Consider the following 18429-nt stretch of genomic DNA (forward strand, 5'->3'; position numbering starts at 1 on the left):
TGACAGATTTTTATTGAGTGCTGCAGAGCATGACGGCTCTTGTATGTAATCCTGAATATCACCAGGTTGTGTATCCTCCTGGTGCTGAGCCATCCTCTCCATGACCCGCCCATCCGTCGCTGCTGTTCCCTGAGTCCGGTCAGGTGTTCGCCGTTCACAGACGTAAACTTGGCATTTTGAAAACTGTCAGGATTTCTTGACGGGACAAAACACAATCGAGGCTATGCTCAGACGGATACTGCAAATGGTAAGCTATCCGGGGGACAAAGCAATCATCGGGATCGATTTTTGTTTAGGCAACTGGAGACGTTTTCCTCAGAAGACACAGGCCTGTCTATGTCTGGTTTCGTGGTGGAGACGAATGTTTTGATACAAAACGTATTGCTGATGGGCGGGTTTACGTTTAGCTAGTGAGAACTGGTAGGCTGAAAAAGTTCCTGCAGGTCGGAGTGAATACATCGAGCGCTCCTTGCGTTGGGCTGACACAGCTAACCATTAAATGCTAGCTTGGATAAAACGAGCATGCTAAAGTGGACAGGAATGAAACTAGTCTGTGGATTATAATATACTTAAATTTTATACCTCTTAAGGGTTATTCCATTATGGGAGAGCTTTAAAAGCTGATATATTTAGTCATTGACACAGTTTCTATTCGTACTTTCCGTTAGCTAGCTATGTTACATGAGTAGGTAGGTAGGTTAATTCATCGTCTTCTCGTCACATGCTAACAGTGACGTTAGCTACCTACTAGTGTTGGGAAGTGTTGTCACCTGGCTCACCACAACGTAGAAACACGTGTTTTAACCAAGTAAACACAAAACTGTTCATGCTGGCAGGGTTAATTAAACTGGCTGCTTGTCTTTAAAGTTAATTGTGAGAGTAAAGAGCAGAGGTCAGCTACTTGGCTAGCTTCTTAGAAGACTACATTTACCACAAGGCATCGCTCCTCGCGTTAGTTTGTATACATTAGTTAGATCACAATTTAATAAGAAAAATCTTTACCCATTCCGTTTTTATTTAGGTCGGTACATTTTTAAAGCACTTAGTACTGTTTTGTTCTGTGTTTTTACACATTATCTGTAGCCTTGTAATTATTAACAGCGAAGCTGCAAGGACGGGAAATTGTGAAGGCAGAAGAGGTTAAACACCTGGAGATCGTGAACAGAGAGGTGGAGATAAGTGTCAGGGCTGATTTGGGACAGAAGCATGGCAGGAAGACTGAAAAGTCCTATTATAAGATGGTAATAAGAGACAGTGGGACTGACAAAAAGGCCAGGTTGAGTGGTTTGGAGACAAAGTTAGAGAGGAAAGGCTGATATAGTTTGGATATGTTGAGTACATGCAGGGGGTTGGTGCAACAGAGGGGATAATATGGATAGGGTAAGATGAAGGTAGATGATCCCCTATGGCAAGTCCTAAAGGGAGCAGCCAAAATAAGAAGTAGCAGCTTTGTAACCGTCACCACCTTTTGGCTATTATTATGGGTTAATAGGACTAAAGGGAGACATGCTCTGTTTAGAGAAGACAGCTCACATCTCACCCCTTTTTATATAAGAGAAGTTGCTTTTGAACCACCTTATTTACAGAGTGATTAGACACTCAGGTAATTTGATAGGTTCAAATACTTATCAGGCTACAAGATACTGATATCAGTTCATTTTATACCTTTGCCATATCACAGTTGCAACACCACCCTCGACCTTAACAGGATTTCAACAGGTTTTAACAGCAGTTTAAAAGATGACAAATATTGCATTTCCAGTCCATTTCAAAACAATGTACAATAATAATCCCACTGGTAATGCAGTTGCTATTATTGAAGAAGGCCTGTAGTATAATACAGTTTTGTATATTTTTAATGTATGTATATTTATTTTTGAGGCTAGTAATATTACATAACACACACACACACACACACACACACACACACACACACACACACACACACACACTATTTGTTGAACTAGGGTTAAAGGTTGCTCCGTAATGCAACCCAACCCTTAAGTGTTTTGCCAGCCTTTAAACAAACTTAGGTCAGTCTTTGCTGAATGCCCAACTTGCACAAACACTAATTTTGACCTCTTTCATTCATGTCACCTGCACCAATAAATCCTTTTTGTGAATGGAAAACCTGCGGAACATCTAGCTAATGTGTTTGTTTTTCAGGCCAGTGGGCTAAAGCCTTGCACATTTCATGAAGTCACAGAAAATTTGTAAACACATATGTCAAATAGTTATTGATATGCAATAACACAGGAAAGGCAGATAGTCTAGGTAAATCATTGCTGCTTTTAAAACTGAATCTGTGACCGAAGCATCGCCACACTAGCACCATAGCGTCATATATGTGAAATGCTGGAAGCACTGATAGGAACTGTACAAGGAAAGTCAGTCTTGGGGAAATTTTAAAAATATTTCCTAGCCAGATTACAAAGTGTGCTCCTGACATGACACTTAGCATTGAGATCAAATAGTTCCTGCTTGGTTAGTGGATGTTGTTTCTCACAGTCGAGGTCCTTTCTTTTCGTAACTCCAGGCAGCTTTCAGGTGTCTCTTGCTAGAAAGGCCTCTGCCTTGCCTCTTTGTCATGAAGCCCAGGTGCCCAATAGCTTAGTTTGGCCTTAGCAGTTAGGGCTAGAATGACTCTTGGCGTTCTAAAAATCTTCCCTTGAAGAAGTGTCGAAGCTCCAGATCTGTGCCTTAACACAATCCTAGATCCAGGCTCTGTAGGGTGTTTTAGTTCCACATGGTCAGGTTATGCACTGGTAAGCACTGTTACACAGTAAGAAAATTCAGGATTTGTATCTCCTGGTTGGCTTGGACCTTTCTATGTGGAGTTTGCATGTTCCTCCTACACTCAAAAGACATGAATGTTAGCTTGGCTGTGGAACTGATGAAGATAATTCGCTTAGAAGTGCATAGAAGAACTTACTGAATGAATGTATGGGTAAATGTGACTTTAGGTTCTTTAATATGTCAGACTTTACATAGACAGATATGTGCCTTTGCCAGAGATTATTAACTACTATAAATATTACAGATGAAGAGAAACACGAGTCATCTCAGTTATATTTTAAATCTTAAAACAAATGGTGTTGTTAATGCTTATAACAATGTGATTTCAATAGATCACAATGTTATAAGTTATGGACTTTTAATTTTGTCGCGTTGAGGTATTGAGCTTCAACATAAAAGTCTTATTTTCTGTTCACCAGACTCCCGGGAAGGGAGGGTCTCAGAATGCAGAGTCAGAGCAGCCCAGCACCGACCTTAACCACGATCAGACATCTGAGGTAATGTGGATGCACTTTGCTTTTAACTGAGAACTTCTACTTTTGTTTTTTCTTTTAGTTTTTGCTGTTTTTATGTTTTTTTTAACTGAAGCAGTTTTCATTAATGGCATACTTCTGTGTGCAGGGCTTCATCTGTCCTCAGTGCATGAAGTCTCACAACTCTGCAGAGGAGCTGTTCAAGCACTATGAGCTGTTCCATGATACCGGAGACCTCCCTGCTCACGTGGCCCCCACTAGGTGAGATTAGCGTTTCTGATCAAAGCATAGAGACTGACCTCAGTACGTTTGTGGCAGTGTTTAATTTAGTGTTTGTTTTTTTTTAATCAACATGGTATTTTTTTTTTCTCTTTTAGGGAAGACCTCACAATGCTGCGGCAGGAGGTCCAGGACCTGCACACTTCTCTCAAGGTATAGCTGCGTTTAAACTGTACCTGTTAGCGAGCGGTGTAAATGATTCTGCAAACTTGATTTATGAGTGTGTTTTTCATGGTTAGGAGGAAAGATGGTTCTCTGGTGAGCTAAAAAAGGAGTTAGACAAAGTCCAAGGACACCTGAAGCAGGTAAATGCTTCAAGATAAAAAAAAAACATGTTTTAATGAAGAGATGACTTTGTGAATATAAAACATGATGCTAATGCAGTGTTTCTCTCATTCGCTCACATCCGCAGAACGATGGGCAGATGAGCGCGGATGATTCAGGTAGGGGACCCTTAAAGTGCACGTGTAACTACACAGCAGATCATCAGTCGCTAATATGTCATGCTGTTTTTCAGTACTTGAAAGGAAGCTGAATGAAGCTGAGACAGAGAAGTTCAACATCAAACAGATGAAAGACCTGTTTGAGCAGAAGGCTGCCCAGCTGGCCACAGAGATAGTAGGTTAGTGTTCGGCCGGACAACTGGGAGGCCTGTGTCTGTGGGTCTGCATCATCATTTATTTATTTTCCTTTTACAAATCCATTTGTCCTTATTCAGAATTTTTTCGTTTTTCAACCCAGCCTCAAGGAATGAGTATTTTCCGGGATAAATCTGATTAAATTTTTTCTTTTTTTTCCCATTTTTTCCATCACTGAATCCAACAGATTTGAAGTCCCGTTACGATGAGGAGAAAAGCCTCAGGGAGGCTGCTGACCAGAGATTAGCCAAGTTGAACGAACAACTGCAGGAAGCGAAGGAGGAGAACGAGCGACTCCAAACAGAGCTGGTACAAGAACACGCTCCAAGTGTCTTTTGTTATTTATTCTGTTCACTCGAGTAAATGTTTTCTTTAGAGTTTGACCTCCACAGTGATTTCAGTTTGACTCTGAGCTGTGTTCCTGAAGGATCAACACAGGCCCTGTCCACACATTTGTCAAAGACATGTTGAGAAAAATGGAATCTTAAAAAACTTTTATCACCAAAAAAAGTGAACTGGCCTCAGCAATAGAGTCGTGTGGTTCAAACGTACAATTATGCTCATATTCCTGTGCCATCTGGCCTGAACAGGTGTTAAGTGTTCCAACTGGTTTATGGAAGCTTCACCCAAAAATGCAGCTAGGTCCTTTTTTTGTGTCTCTACATCATTTCGTTGGATTTTAAATCAAACTATCAATATGTGATATAAGTGAGACTTACAGCTTTAATTTAAAGGGCTTAATGAAAAAATTGCATTACCTGTTTAGAAATGACGGCCATTTTTATTCATATTCCCCCATTTTCATAAGATCAGAACAACTGGAAAATTGATAACCAGCTTCATGGTTCTCTGATTATTCCACGACAAACTAAGCAAGTAAAGAATCTCGAGTTGATTTCAGGCATTGATCTTAGCTTTGATAGCTTTTCATTCGAACTCTCAATATCAGGTCCATAGAGATTTTGGCGCAAGTGAGGGAGGCTATAATTAGGTTTAAAAACCCAGATAAAAACATTAGAGCGAGAGTAAAACTTTTAAAAGTGACCAAATCAACAATCTGGTACATTCTTAAGAAGAAAAGAAGAAACACACTAGCCAGCTCAAAGTGCCTGAAAGACCACAGAAGATAGCTAAAGCTGATGATCGCAAATTCATCCTTAGTTTAAAAAAACCCAAAACTTGGCAACATCTAACCAAGTCAAAACATTCTCGAGGAGGTAGGAGTATCATTGTCAGAGTCTACAATCAAGTGATGCCTTCAGGAGTATAAACGCAGAATGTTTACAACAAGGTGCAAACCACTGGTTACGCTCAGGACCAGGAAGACCGGAGTAGACTGCTCTTAAAAAAATCCAAACAAATCTTCGGCCTGATGAAAACTGAATGATGGGAAGAGAAAAGTTTGGAGATGGGCGATACAGGTCACGATGTGAAGCAAACAATTGCTCTCAAACATGGTGGGCACAGTGGTATGGCATGTGCATGTATGGCTGCACTTCAGTCACATATTGACAATTTAAAATCAGCTATCCACTAATGGAACTAACAGTAAATTTAATCCTAAAACCACTGAGCTGTAGACTCTTGGATTTACTGAAGTCAGAACATCGTACTGGTGCTGTTCAAAAGCATTTTAAAGTGTGCACGCCTGGTGAATTTCATATAGCTTTTGTCTCTTGCTGGACTTGTTGTGACCCGGTCCTTTTTTCTTTTTTTTTAAAACATAGTGTTTTTTTTCTCTGTCCCCTAGCTGCAGCGACCGGGCGTTGAGGATGTCGAGGTCCTGCAGAAGGAGCTGGTCCAGGTGCAAACGCTGATGGACAACATGACCCGTGAGAGGGAGGAAGAGTCAGAGCGCCTCAAAAACCATTATGAGCAACTGCAGGCTAATTACACTACCTCAGAGGTTAGAACGCCGAAACACCTGTTGTGTTTGACGCTCTTGACTGTCACAGTCACATAAAAACGATTGTTTTCATTGTCTGTGTAAATATTTGAAAAAGTCTAATTTGACTTACTTTTCACAGTTCACCAAAGACAAGAAACAGTTTTGTAATAAGTTCTGAAAAAGTTCAGATGTTCTTTGGGCTTTGTGCCTAATTCAGCCTTTAATTAATGCATGGTGAATAATTCAGCCCTATTTCCTGCATTTTTCTCCCAGAAGGAGAGGACTATCTTTAGAGCTCTATCAGGCAGCCGCGGGCCCTGAACCTCTCCTTCTGCAAATGATCTTAAAGACCTACTCATATTTTTTACACACTGAAAAAAGCAGATTTTGAGAATATTTAGAGGTCTGGGTTTTAATTATATAATAGCTGTCAGATATAGTTGACGAGGAGCGCTGTTAGGAATTTGCCAGCTGTCTCCAACTCGCTGTCGTTTTAGTATATTAAACACATGTTTGTGTGAAATATTCAGATTTTTATTCTCTCAGCTCAGCAGCTCTGTGCTGCTGCTTGCTGTTGTTTCGTGACTCACTTTTGTCCCTCTGTCTTTTTCCCTTTCTTCCTTCTGCTTCTCACACACTGCACCCCTCCGCAACACTCACAATACTCAAGATTCGTAAACTGGAGGTAAACAAGTTGGCCCCCACATTTAGTTTCATTTCTTTGGAGCTTTGTTTCATTTTTGTCTGAGGTTTCTTTACTTTTATTAGTCTGTGAATTTATTTTATTTACTTATTAGCTTTTGTGGAAGTGAAGCCTGTTCATTACTAGTCTGTGTTTTATTTTATGCCAGTCCTTTACAGTGCTGCTTCTGTTTCTTCAATATACATTTGTCTTTGAGAAAGAGTCTAACGTGTCCTTTTTACTGGACTGCAGATGACCATATCCCAACTGAAGGCAGAGCTGGAGAAGGGTCCTCAGGAAGCAGCCGTCTACACGCAACAGATTCATGAGTTGCAGAGCAATTTGAATAACTTGCAGCAGCAAAGTCAGGTAACACACGCTCACCACACCAGAACCAAACAGCTACAGCTGTTGTAGCTATTCTGGACGAATAAGCACAGGTGCAAACGTGTCTACTTTTACATCTGTTGCACTGCAAGAATGTGTAGGATTTACTTTTTCCCACAGTAACATTACTCAGTCTCAGCAGCTGCTGTAAACCTTCCTCTGTTGCTCAGCATTAGGTCTCATCACAATACCCTGCTGTCACCAACTGTCTTTGACAGCCCAGATATGTTGGCAAAACTTACACGCGGCACTATAATTAAACCAGCGCTGCACTGCAGGGGTGAAATGCAGTCACAGGTAACAGCACTGCTGCAACGGGAACTGGGGAAACGTAGCCAGAGATTAAATTCTCAACAGCAGTCCTCCAGCCTTCTGGTAAGAAGGGGATTAGAGAAGTGGATCTCCAGCACGTTGCCACTGCCCTGTGCTTCTCCTAACAACAGGACACCCGAGACCGGATACAGATATTTATCTCATGAGAATAAAAAGGGGCAAAAAAAAGGTTGAGCAGATGGTGAGAGACAGGAGGAGGTGAGCGAGAGGAGAAAAGCGAAAACACGGAGAAGGAAGGAAATGCATAAATGCAGAGTGGGGGTCAAAAATCTAACGAGGGTTCTTGGATGTCTGTGAAATCCAGATCCCCTGTCACTCTTCCTAGTTAGCGGCATGCTTCACTATTAACAACATTATTTTCTTTGTCGCCCTGTTGCCAAGTTTGCAGCCGGAGCAAGTGCTGTGCAGCTCTGTGTTGTAAACCATCCTCTAGAAATGGCATACCTCACTTTATTCTTGACTCTTGACAGGCCACTGTTCTTTTCCATTGCTCGTATCACATGAGGTCGTGCGGGGCGGGGTGTGTTCATGACGTGGTGCAACTCCTATCACGCTAACGGTTTTAATTTAGAAAAGACAAATGGTTCATGTTCCGCTGTGACTTAATTAGCGGCTGTAACATTATCAGTCTTTTTCAATAAGACCCTGCTCACTGCCAAGAAGTAACACAAGGCAGTCATTTTTGCTTGCTCTTGTTTTGTCATTCACAAGTTTTGTTCAATTTATGGAAAAACTTCACCACCATAAAGGCCAAATGTCTTGGCATAGATCGCATAACTGACTGATGTTGTCTTCTGTTATACTTGCAGAGCCTGTCTGAAAAGCTTGCACGCAAGGAGAAGGAGTATCAAGATCTGGAGGAGCATCTAGGGGCTGAGAAAGCTTCCAAGAAGGAAGTCCAAGAAAGCCTGAGGGAAAGGGAATTAGAAGTGCAAGAGCTGCAGGCTCGGGCCACAGGGGCTGAGGCGTCCCTGCACAAAGCCCAGATGGAGGTCTCAGAGAGGGCTGAGGAGGTGGCAAAGTTGAAGAGTGAGATTACAGAGCTAGAGGTGAAGCATGCAGAGTTAAAGGTTGAGAGGAAACAGCTGGAACAGCAGCGGGAAGAAAAGGAAAGCCAAGGTGCTCAGCAGCAGACTGAGATCAGTCAGGTGAGTCAGGCAGGCAAAGAAGTCACAAATGCTTCTGTTGTTAGAAAGAGTTGGAGAACAAAACATCAGAGGCTCTTGAAAATGTGCTTTTGCATATATTGTCTAAAACGTCTCTTCAAAACATGAAGTGCTTTTAGATGAACGTTGTTGCAAATTAGTATAAAAAAATACACTGAATATAATTTACTACTTACATTTTAGTTATACACATAATATCATGTCAAATATTTTGGCTGGGAGGGTGAAAAAAACAGACTTAAACCATAATATTGGTTTAAAGTGCAGCAAAAAACATGAATAAAAAAAACGAACACAGTAGAGTTGATTTTCCACATCTAAATATCTGGTATTTCTTGCTCTTGGACTTTGTCATCCTTTGTTATCTACTTTACTCTTTACTATCGTCTCTGCGCTTTTCTAGCTGCATGCCAAACTGTTGGAGGCAGAGAGGCAGCTGGGTGAGGTGCAAGGTCGATTGAAAGAACAGAGGCAGCTGTCGGGGGAGAAACTCAAGGACCGCGAGCAACAAGCAGCCGACCTGCAGCTCAAACTCTCCCGTGCAGAGGAACAGGTGGGCATCTGCTGGAGCTTTAATGATTCTTGTAGGGAAATTGGGAATTGGAAAGAGCGAACATCAGAATATCTGCAGATAGAGTTTTGTGCACTGAAAAATAGTCAAATATACTTTTGATTTGTTTATTTGACTAAAATTCAGGAAGGAATCAGTGATGGACAGGACAAAATACCCCCCCAAAAAACAAAAGAAAAAAGCCCACACACAAATCTTGATGAAAGAGTTAGAAAGGTGGTGTATAATTTAGAGGATTGGTTAACAAATGGTTAACAAATTTACCTGATGTTAGGTGTATAGGCAAAAACAGTGTGAAAGCAATAAAGTTAGTAATGATGCTCATTTGTTTTTGCCTCAGTTGAAGGAGAGTGCCAGTAAGAGCACAGACCTGCAGCACCAGCTGGAGAAAGCCAAGCAGCAGCACCAGGAGCTGCAGGCACTGCAGCAAAACACCAACGGCAAACTCCGCGAGGCGCAGGTAAGGCTCCTCTGTAACCTCTCACCTCAGACATTTATTATATCGTCAGTAAGCACAAAGCATAAAAAGACAGCTGTGTTTAAGATTTATTCATTTGAGTATTTAACTGAAATCACATTTAATTTCATCATGATGGAATAAGATTTTATTTACAGAAAGATTCAGCTCAAGTCAACATTTTTCCATGTGTATCACATCACAACCCCAATGAGATAAAGGATTTACAGTTTTAAAAAAATGAACAAAATACCAAAAGTCTTGTTCGTCTTGTCATTTAGAATGACCTGGAGCAGGTGTTGCGTCAAATCGGAGATAAAGACCAGAAGATACAGAACCTGGAAGCTCTGCTTCAGAAGAGTAAAGACACAGTGAGCCAGCTGGAAGCTGAGAGAGAGGACCTGTGTGCCAAAATCCAGGCCGGGGAAGGAGAGACAGCTGTCCTTAACCAGCTTAAAGAGAAAAACCATGCACTACAAGAACAAGTGGGCACACACACACACACACACACACACACACACTCTTCTAGATTGCCTCACCTCATGTCCTTTACTGTTGTATAGAAGGAAAACAAACATTGCATCATATAGAAAGACCAGCATTGAGCTCTTAGTCATTCCCCGAGTTTATAACTTTTTTTCATGTGTGGGATTTAAAGGTAACGCAGTTGACAGACAAGCTCAAGAACCAATCAGAGAGCAACAAGCAAGCACAAGATAATCTACACAAGCAGGTCCAGGAGCAGAAGACTCTGCTCCGCTCGGCCCAGGACCGAGCTCATACCCTGGAGACTTCAGTCACTGAACTCACCACCCAGCTCACGGAGAGCAAGGAGAAAGTGGCCCAGTTGGATACTCAGGTAAGCCTCTGATAAACGTGTCTGACTGTAATGTGTTGATATTGATATAGGTGTGTTGCGCACGTGCAGCTTAACTGATCCAAGCACACTACGTTGTGTCTTTAGTTTAAATAGTGAGAATAACAGATTGTTTTTCTGCAGCTGAAGGCAAAGACAGAGCTGTTGCTCTCTGCAGAGGCAGCTAAGGCTGCACAGAAAGCAAACCTCGAGAACAGCCTGGAGTCTGCCCAACATGCACTACAGGACAAGCAGCAGGTTAGCTTCCTCTCTGTACCACTGGTGTTAAAATTTGGCTACTGCTTCCTTTGTAATGTGCCATATTTCTTTCCTTTGAAGACCGAAACAGTGAAACACAGTTTTCACAGTTTCATTTGACTTTGTGCTTTTTTTTCGTCTGTTCCACCTCTGTCAACCTTTTATTGCTGCTGTCCTTCACTCTGCCTTGCTGTCCCTTGTAGGAGCTGAATAAGGTTCAGAAGAACCTGGAGGATCATGGCCAACGGCTCAAAGAGAGACAAGAGCAGTGCACACAACTGGAAAGCAGTCTGAAGGAATGCAAAGACAAGCTACTGGCCTCAGAGCAGCGGATAGAGCAGCTGGAGGGACTCGGCAAGGTCTGCGTTGAGTTCTCGGTTTAAGAGATTTATTTTTGATCTGAATGATGTAACACCTAGAAAGTACATCCATGTATTTCTCTTATAAGTTAACGTGGTTTTTTATTCTAATAGAAATTGGAGTCACAGGTAGGGGAGATGCAGGCTGCACGGGATCAGGCGCAGCAGGAACTGCAGCAGCTGCAGAAGGAAAGTTCAGAAGTTAAAAAGAAAGCCAAGGAGCTACAACGCTCGCTGGAGACTGAGAAAGCAGGGTGAGAGATTGTGCTTTTTAGTTTTCAGAGTAACTGTATTTTACTGATTTTTCTGTGTTTTATTGAATAACCTCCTGTCTTTCCTCTGCCAAGTGCTACAAGTCTGCAGGAGGAATTAAAGAAAAAGGCAGGTACCTTGAGTGATGTCCAACAGAAGCTAGCACAATCCGAGCAGGGGATTGCTACTTTGAAGGCAAACCTGGAAAAGGTGACCCAGGAGGGAAAGTCTCAGCATGCAGAGCTGGATAAAAAAACTCAGAGTCTGGCAGCAGAGTTACAAAAGGCACAAGAGGAAAAAAAGGCTCAACAAAAGGAGCTTGCAGCTACTCAGGAGAGTCTCGGAAAGGCTAACAAGGCACTGAAAGAGAGTCAGAGTCAACTGGACACTGAGAGGAAGAACCATAAATCAGCTATAGCAGAGAAGGTAGGTTTGGTTAATCTGCAGCCTGTAAGAAATTCTAGGAAAGAATTACTCACATGATTCCATCTCTCCCCAGGATAAGTCTAATGAAAAAGCAAGACAGGAGCTTCTGAAAAATAATGAGTCCATCACAAAGGCAATGAAGGAATCCAAAGAACAGCTGGAGCAGATGAGAGAGGTAAGCGTCTAAAAAGAAAATGCAGTATCAAATGTTATAGACTTTAAAATCCAACACATAAACATCTGTTGTTTCTGAAACTGTCAGTCAGAGAAGCAGCTGAAAGTGCAGCTGACCTCATTAGAACAGCAGCACACAAAGACTCAGGAGACACTGAGGGAAAAGGAGAACGAGCTGGAAAAACTGCGGACGCAACTGAAGATGACCCAGGGATCTTTGGAAGAAGAGATTAAGAAACTGAATGGTCAAGTGACAGAGCTAAAGGAAGCTGGTGTCAAGAAAGTAAGTACTGTCTTTAAACTAAGAAAAGAGACAAGCGTTGTACATCTCCTCATTAACATTGTGGTCAGTGTTTCTATACTGAAACAAGTCATTCTCAATGAGTTGAGCTTTGTAACAGTGGACAATCCATCACAGTCTGTTACTTTAACTGTTATCTCCAGGCACAAGAAGAAAATAAGCTGAGGGCACAGGTGTCAGGGCTCGGCCAGGAGCTGACCTCCGAGAAGAGCCGGACAGCAGAGCTGCAGAAGGCCTTGGAGCAAAGCAAGGAAAACATCAGTAAGCTTCAGTCTGACGTGTACGGAAAAGACTCTGAGGTTTCTGCCCTCCGTCAGGATCTCAAGGTACATTAATGCAAGCGAGACGAGGCTGTTATAGTGCAGCTTCAGGTGATTCTCAGTCTCAGATTGAAATGTATTAAATTATACTTACGGATTTTGCAGTGAGTGATTCTAAGTGACTTTCAAACTTCTTCTGTGTGCAGGCGTCTGAGCAGAAACTGAGCGTGGCTCAGGAGGAGCTGGCTGCTAATCAAACCCATCAGTCAGGCTTAGAGTCCCAGATCCAGGACTTGAAATCAGCCCGTAGCTCGCTGGAGCAGGAGCTTGCCAAACGGGACGAGAAGCTCCAACAGAAGGAGCAAACCCTGAAGGAGTTGCAGAAGCAAAAGGTCTGGGAAACTATTAACACCTAAATGTTCACAGTTATCAATTCATTTAATCTAAACCGTGCCAACTGATTCAGGGTCAAGTTAAGGAGGAGCTGGACAGGGAGAAGAGCAATGTGGAGGAGCTGAACAAAGCAAAGAGTGTCCTGGAGAAGAACAACAGCAGGCTGACTTCAGAGTTAAAAACGCTGACAGAGAAGAGCGAGAAGGTCAGTCACGCTGCTTAACAAGCAGCAGTGTTTGTCTTAAGATTTAAGATATTAGATATTGATATATCTCATACTGATATTTCTCATGTTGGTGTGTCAGGGATGCAGCAAGGCTGCATTCTAGCCAGCAATTTGACATCATAGCTGTGAAGAGATCACAGATGAGTTATTGCTTCTTTTGTCACTGAAACTTGACCAATTCGATGCCCATAACTGTGTCTTCTCAGGAGCTTGGCGAATTGCAGGAAGCCAAACAGCTGTTGATCCAGCAGAAACTTGAGCTGCAGGCTCAGGTGGAGGCAGCACAGGGTGCTCTCAAGCAGGAGCAGAAGGAGCACCAGACCACCAAGGATGGCAGGAGTGAGAGGGAGGAGCAGCTCCTAGCCCAAATCGGGGACGCTCAGGATCAGCTGGTAGGCTCCCAAATCCCAAGAAATACAGTATTAGGCGCTTCCCTTCTTATTCCTTTCTCTGACACGGTCAATTCTTCCATCAAAAGGCAGCAGAGAAGAAGAGATGGCAAGAGCAGGTGAAACGTGGGGAGGAGGCAGAAGCTAAGATGGGTTTGCAGGTGACAGCCCTGAATGAAAACGTGGCCACGTTGAAGAGGGAATGGCAGGGCAGCCAGCGGAGAGTCGGCGAACTCGAGAAACAGACGGATGAGCTGAGAGGAGAAATCGCTGTGCTGGAGGCCACCGTGCAGAACAACCAGGACGAGCGACGGGCTCTTTTGGAAAGGTGAATTGATATTACTTCTCTTTGACCTTTGACACTTTGCTTAGCAGAGATGCTATAAACCCTGAAAAGGTATGAAATATCCTTGACCGCCTTGAAAATTCACTGCATTTAGAACTATTCACAGTATTTTATTGGTCATATATTCAGTTCCAAGAAAAAAGAAATAATACTGTATATGTTACCATCCTCAGTGCTTTATAAACTCTTTAAACTAAGTTTAAATTGGCTCAATGTTTTTTTATGCACAGCAAATCAAAAATAAGTGGGAAATTCTCTAAAAGGAAAAAAATAATGAACAAAATAAATATCAGCCAGCAGGTGCAAGTCGAAATATATCCACTTTCTATAATGTTTTTTTTTTTAATACATCGAGAGCTTGTCTTTGTTAAATTGCCTACAGATCAGTTTCAGGGTGAAAATGCAGTTATAACAACAGAAAGATTGTTGAGCTGGACTGAATAAAACTCCACACTATGAAAAGCTGATACGCCTCATTTCCAAGTAAAATTCAGTAGCTGTCAGGAGCCAAACAACCAAGGATGTACAGGCACAGGCACACTTTCTAAAATGCAGGTTTTATTATGCCCCCCAAAAGATGCAGATAATATCCAAGAAACATAACCATGAAAATAGGCTATTTTAAGAAAAAGTGTAAATAAAAAAACAATCCTTCTCATGGCGTCACAGCAGATGGTTAATTCGATTTGGTTGGTCTCTGCACTTAAACCATTTCCACTCCCAAGCCACCCACAGGCTGGAGCAGCAGACAGGTAGCAGATCAGCTGCGTGGCTGTGGATGTGGCCAAAACCAGAGCTTCACTGATACCTTACAAATGAAAACATGTAATTGGGCCCATCAGGAACTGAATGCTAAACTTAGCTTATAGTAGAAAACTTTAAATGATGTTTAAAAGCGTTTTATATTCATGTGATGATGTAGTTATAAAAAACTGTCACACCTCCTAACAAATGAAATCATCTTACCCATTTAGGAAATGCATTTTGAAGCTTAAACCATTAAATAAGATGACGTCACTCTACGGTTGTGTTTCAGGTGCGTGAAGGGTGAAGGTGAGATCGAGAAGCTCCAGGCCAAAGTGGTGGAGCTAAGGAGGAAACTGGATGACACGACGGCTGCCATGCAGGAGCTCGGCAGAGAGAACCAGTCGCTTCAGGTCAGCACCAAAACTCAGAAATTCTAAAATAATGAGATGATGAAAAAGGAGGCTCTTTATCATAGCGATAAAGTTAGACGTTGTCTGATTGTGCCAGCTTCTGTTGATCCTTTTAGATCAAACAGTCACAGAGTCTGACCAGAAAGTGGGCTGAGGATCATGAAGTGCAGAACTGCATGGCCTGTGGGAAAGGCTTCACCGTCACAGTCAGGAAGGTGGGTATTATTTTTGTTTTTAACCCATAAGAGAGCACGTTTGAGTCGTTCCTTACCCTGAGCCTCTCTTCTTCTCTCTGAATGTCCAGCACCACTGCAGACATTGTGGAAACATCTTCTGTGCCGAGTGTTCGTCAAGGAACGCCCTCACTCCATCCTCTAAAAAGCCAGTACGCGTGTGTGAGACATGCTTCGAGGAGCTCCAAGGCTGATTTTCTTTTGTTTTCCCCCCTCTCATTTCTTTAACCCTACTTACCCGCCCACTCCTACCTCCCCCCATCCCTACCCTACCCTTCCCTTCATCCCTACCCTACCCTTTCTATTCCAATGGGCAGAAGAAGGCATGTCTTTGTCATTTTTAATGTGCACTATAAAGGACAGACGCTGTGCAAAGACTCCCACCTGAATGTGACCTCTGACTCTGGTGTGGAGGGTAACGAGGAAAGGATTTTTGCTGAGGAAACACCGGAGCCGTGCGATGGGTCGGGGTAGGACTGGTTGGGATTGTCTGTATCTGTTTTTGTGCCTTTGCTACTCCTGTGGACTGCCAGAGAGCGGAGACAGTGAAAATCAAAACACCTACCATTTCTTTTAAGTTCGTATCCCACTAGTAAGTTATAAGGCATACGTTGTGAAATGTTTGGCATCATATTTGTTAAGACACTGCAAAAGTGAGTATTGTAAAAGTGATGTTGTAATCTGCCCTGCAAAGGTAAATGCAGTTAACTAGTATTTGCTTTTTATCGCTACAAAGCTCTGCAGCAGGCCCATCACAAAGATATGTGAGTTCTAATTTTGTTGCAAGAAAACTCTTAAAAACGTAAGCAATCTTGCATTTTTGTATACGTCACCTCTCAAAGTGTAAAAAAAAAACACGCACACACTTAGTTGCTGGCAAAACGAGGCTGTGAAACCCTGTCGGGTTCAGGATTTCAGCAATCTATAAAAATAAGTTGTCTACAACACTGTGCAGTGGAAATGATTAAACATCCTTCTAGGGATTTTTAATCTTAAAAATCAGAAAAACCCTCCGTCAAAAGACTTGTGCACCAGCGTGTTTCTGTACAGACCTTCGGATCAGTTACTGCGCGTTTCCTTTGTGCGGCAGAGCGTTTGTGAGTCTGTTGGATTTAATGTATTCATGACCAAAGAATGTGTGCAGCAGGAATACAGCCGAGGTCTAAGCCCTGACTTTGTTTCATTTATCAGTATTTTTCGACGTGTCGTCATTTTTAAGTCACGGGGTTGCATATTTTTATCTTGAAAACGGCATATGTGGCAATCTGAGAGGCTTTTTTTTTACGTGAAGTCGTGTTTTTGTTTTGTTGTGTCCTGTGCCACATTACTCTTAACGTGTTATTTTCTTCAAATCGTGGTGCTTTCTGCAGACTTAAAGGTGCCTGCATGTTAACTTTTTTTTGTTCCTTGCTGCTTGTCTCCACTCAGCAGCACTGACCTACTGGCTGGAGTTGTGTGTTTTTGTATGCGTGTTCTGCTTTCAAGCAATAACTGTGGAGGCGCGTGTGTGTGTGTGTGTGTGTGAAGTTGCTGTAACAGAGTGTGTATTTTAGTGTTAGGCCTGCTGTGTATGCTGAAATGCACTGTATGAATGTCGGCTGCTCAGAATCTCAGCTTCTCTCCGGCATGTTGCTCTTGGGGGCTTCGGTGCTGCTTTCAGGAGCAGCGGTTGCTGACGGCTCTCTGTCCAACGTGTCTGCTGCTGAGGACAATGTCAAAGTTGATTCCTGCTTTGTTTAATTTATAATTGTTGATCGCTCCTGGTAAGATCTTTTGTGCAGTTGTCAGTAGACTGGAGAAGGTCACGATGTAACAAGCAGCTTGCTTCAGACTTACTACGTTAGCTCTTATGCTTGTATGCTCATTACAAAAGAATGTCTGTCTCAGTTGCCATCTTTCAAAAACACCAGTCTTTTTGCTTCAGTGGTTTTGTTATGTCTACCTCAGATTGGCCCAGGAAAAGCACTATTTCTAAATGATAGACATCACAAATGTTGTATCTCTGCCTGCATTCGATGAGGGATTTTGTGACTGATCTATTATAGTGTACAGACCCGAAACTCTACAGAGATGATTTGCACCTTATCGTATTCTGGGCTTGTCCGTATGAGAGCTCAGCTACAAACATAGGACCACCGACTTTATACAGGCTTCGGCATTTCTAGCACCGCTGTACTCAACTGCTCATTAATACTAAGGCTGTCATCTTTGTAAATGTTTGTAATGAAAGAGAAAAATAAAATCTATATAACACTCGTGGGTGTAGAAACATGATAACGGTGAAACTGTGTGGATTCATCGGCGTCTTACTCATTTTTACCAAACGGCACCACAAACGTGAAGACACTGAATTGTGGCTTGCTTTGTGTTGCTCTCACTTATCATGCATGATGACTTTACTGGCCTGTGGCTCACACGTTTCTCCATTGTTTAGTCATCATATTTGGCGGTTGTGAAAGTGTGTTTTCACGCAAACATCCTGCACGTCACCGCTCGCCTTTAGCAGCGTCGACGTGACTTTGGCTCACTGAAGCTGGATGAGGGAAGTGATTTATGTTCACATGCACCAGATGATTTTTCTAATTGTCATGGCAAACGTAAAATAAAACCTGCAGTATGTTTGTATCTTACCGTGTCATGTTTTTGTCGCTTTGCAGGAATGATTCTCGAAGCCTCTAAAAGCGCTGAAGTTTGAGAAATGCACACAGCACCAACAAACAGCAAATGACTGAGAGAGCAAATCACATCTGAACCCGATGTTCATTCAGTGAACATTTCCCACTACACTGATTAATCAAGTAGTTTTTTAAATGAATTCTGGATGTTCTTCCATGCTGTCTCAAATATCGAATCCATGCTGTGATAAAATACAGAAAGTCTGAAACCACCCCTCATTTCTTTATATTTTGCTAATATAATTAATATTCTTCCTCTTCCAGGCTTTCTGGAGGTCTTTCAAAGTTTTCCTAATTTTCAGTCCTGTCCTTGAACCTGACAATTCAGACAGTTTTTTTTTTGTTAAGGAACTTAAGAGTGTGCTATGAATCATTCAACCATAAAAAGGGCTGAACCAGTGTAGTATCTACAGCTTGCAGACTACTTGGAACTTGGCATATCTTGGATGCTGTG

At 42.3% G+C, this 18429-nt stretch overlaps 1 protein-coding gene across 2 annotated transcripts; it reads left to right on the top strand.

Moving 5' to 3' along the window:
• Positions 1-47: 47 nt before the first annotated feature.
• Positions 48-17908, top strand: eea1 (early endosome antigen 1). Of its 2 annotated transcripts, XM_013912025.1 has the most exons (30): positions 48-247; positions 3216-3293; positions 3418-3530; positions 3647-3701; positions 3788-3853; positions 3961-3991; positions 4066-4170; positions 4374-4495; positions 5937-6092; positions 6745-6759; positions 7009-7125; positions 8286-8624; positions 9046-9195; positions 9554-9673; positions 9952-10155; positions 10329-10529; positions 10671-10784; positions 10988-11143; positions 11258-11397; positions 11491-11821; positions 11895-11996; positions 12084-12278; positions 12440-12622; positions 12763-12948; positions 13023-13154; positions 13382-13567; positions 13654-13892; positions 14947-15067; positions 15184-15282; positions 15372-17908. In XM_013912025.1, exons 1-30 carry the CDS (start codon positions 224-226, stop codon positions 15492-15494), a joined length of 4203 nt encoding a protein of 1400 aa, XP_013767479.1. In that variant the 5' UTR covers positions 48-223; the 3' UTR covers positions 15495-17908. The 2 variants fall into 2 exon arrangements, with proteins under 2 accessions (XP_013767479.1, XP_013767480.1); XM_013912026.1 differs by lacking the exon at positions 6745-6759.
• The last annotated feature ends 521 nt before the right edge of the window (positions 17909-18429 follow it).

The sequence above is a fragment of the Pundamilia nyererei genome, unplaced genomic scaffold (assembly GCF_000239375.1).
Source record: "Pundamilia nyererei isolate P.nyererei 1_Seehausen unplaced genomic scaffold, PunNye1.0 scaffold00078, whole genome shotgun sequence".
Taxonomy (NCBI): domain Eukaryota; kingdom Metazoa; phylum Chordata; class Actinopteri; order Cichliformes; family Cichlidae; genus Pundamilia; species Pundamilia nyererei.

What these genes read in the sequence shown, in the direction of transcription:
- eea1 (XM_013912025.1), top strand. Translation starts at nt 224, where the DNA reads ATGCTCAGACGGATACTGCAAATG. An exon ending in TCAGACGGATACTGCAAATG is followed by an intron (nt 248 to 3,215) that starts GTAAGCTATCCG and finishes TCTGTTCACCAG; the next exon opens with ACTCCCGGGAAGGGAGGGTC. An exon ending in AGCAGACTGAGATCAGTCAG is followed by an intron (nt 8,625 to 9,045) that starts GTGAGTCAGGCA and finishes GCGCTTTTCTAG; the next exon opens with CTGCATGCCAAACTGTTGGA.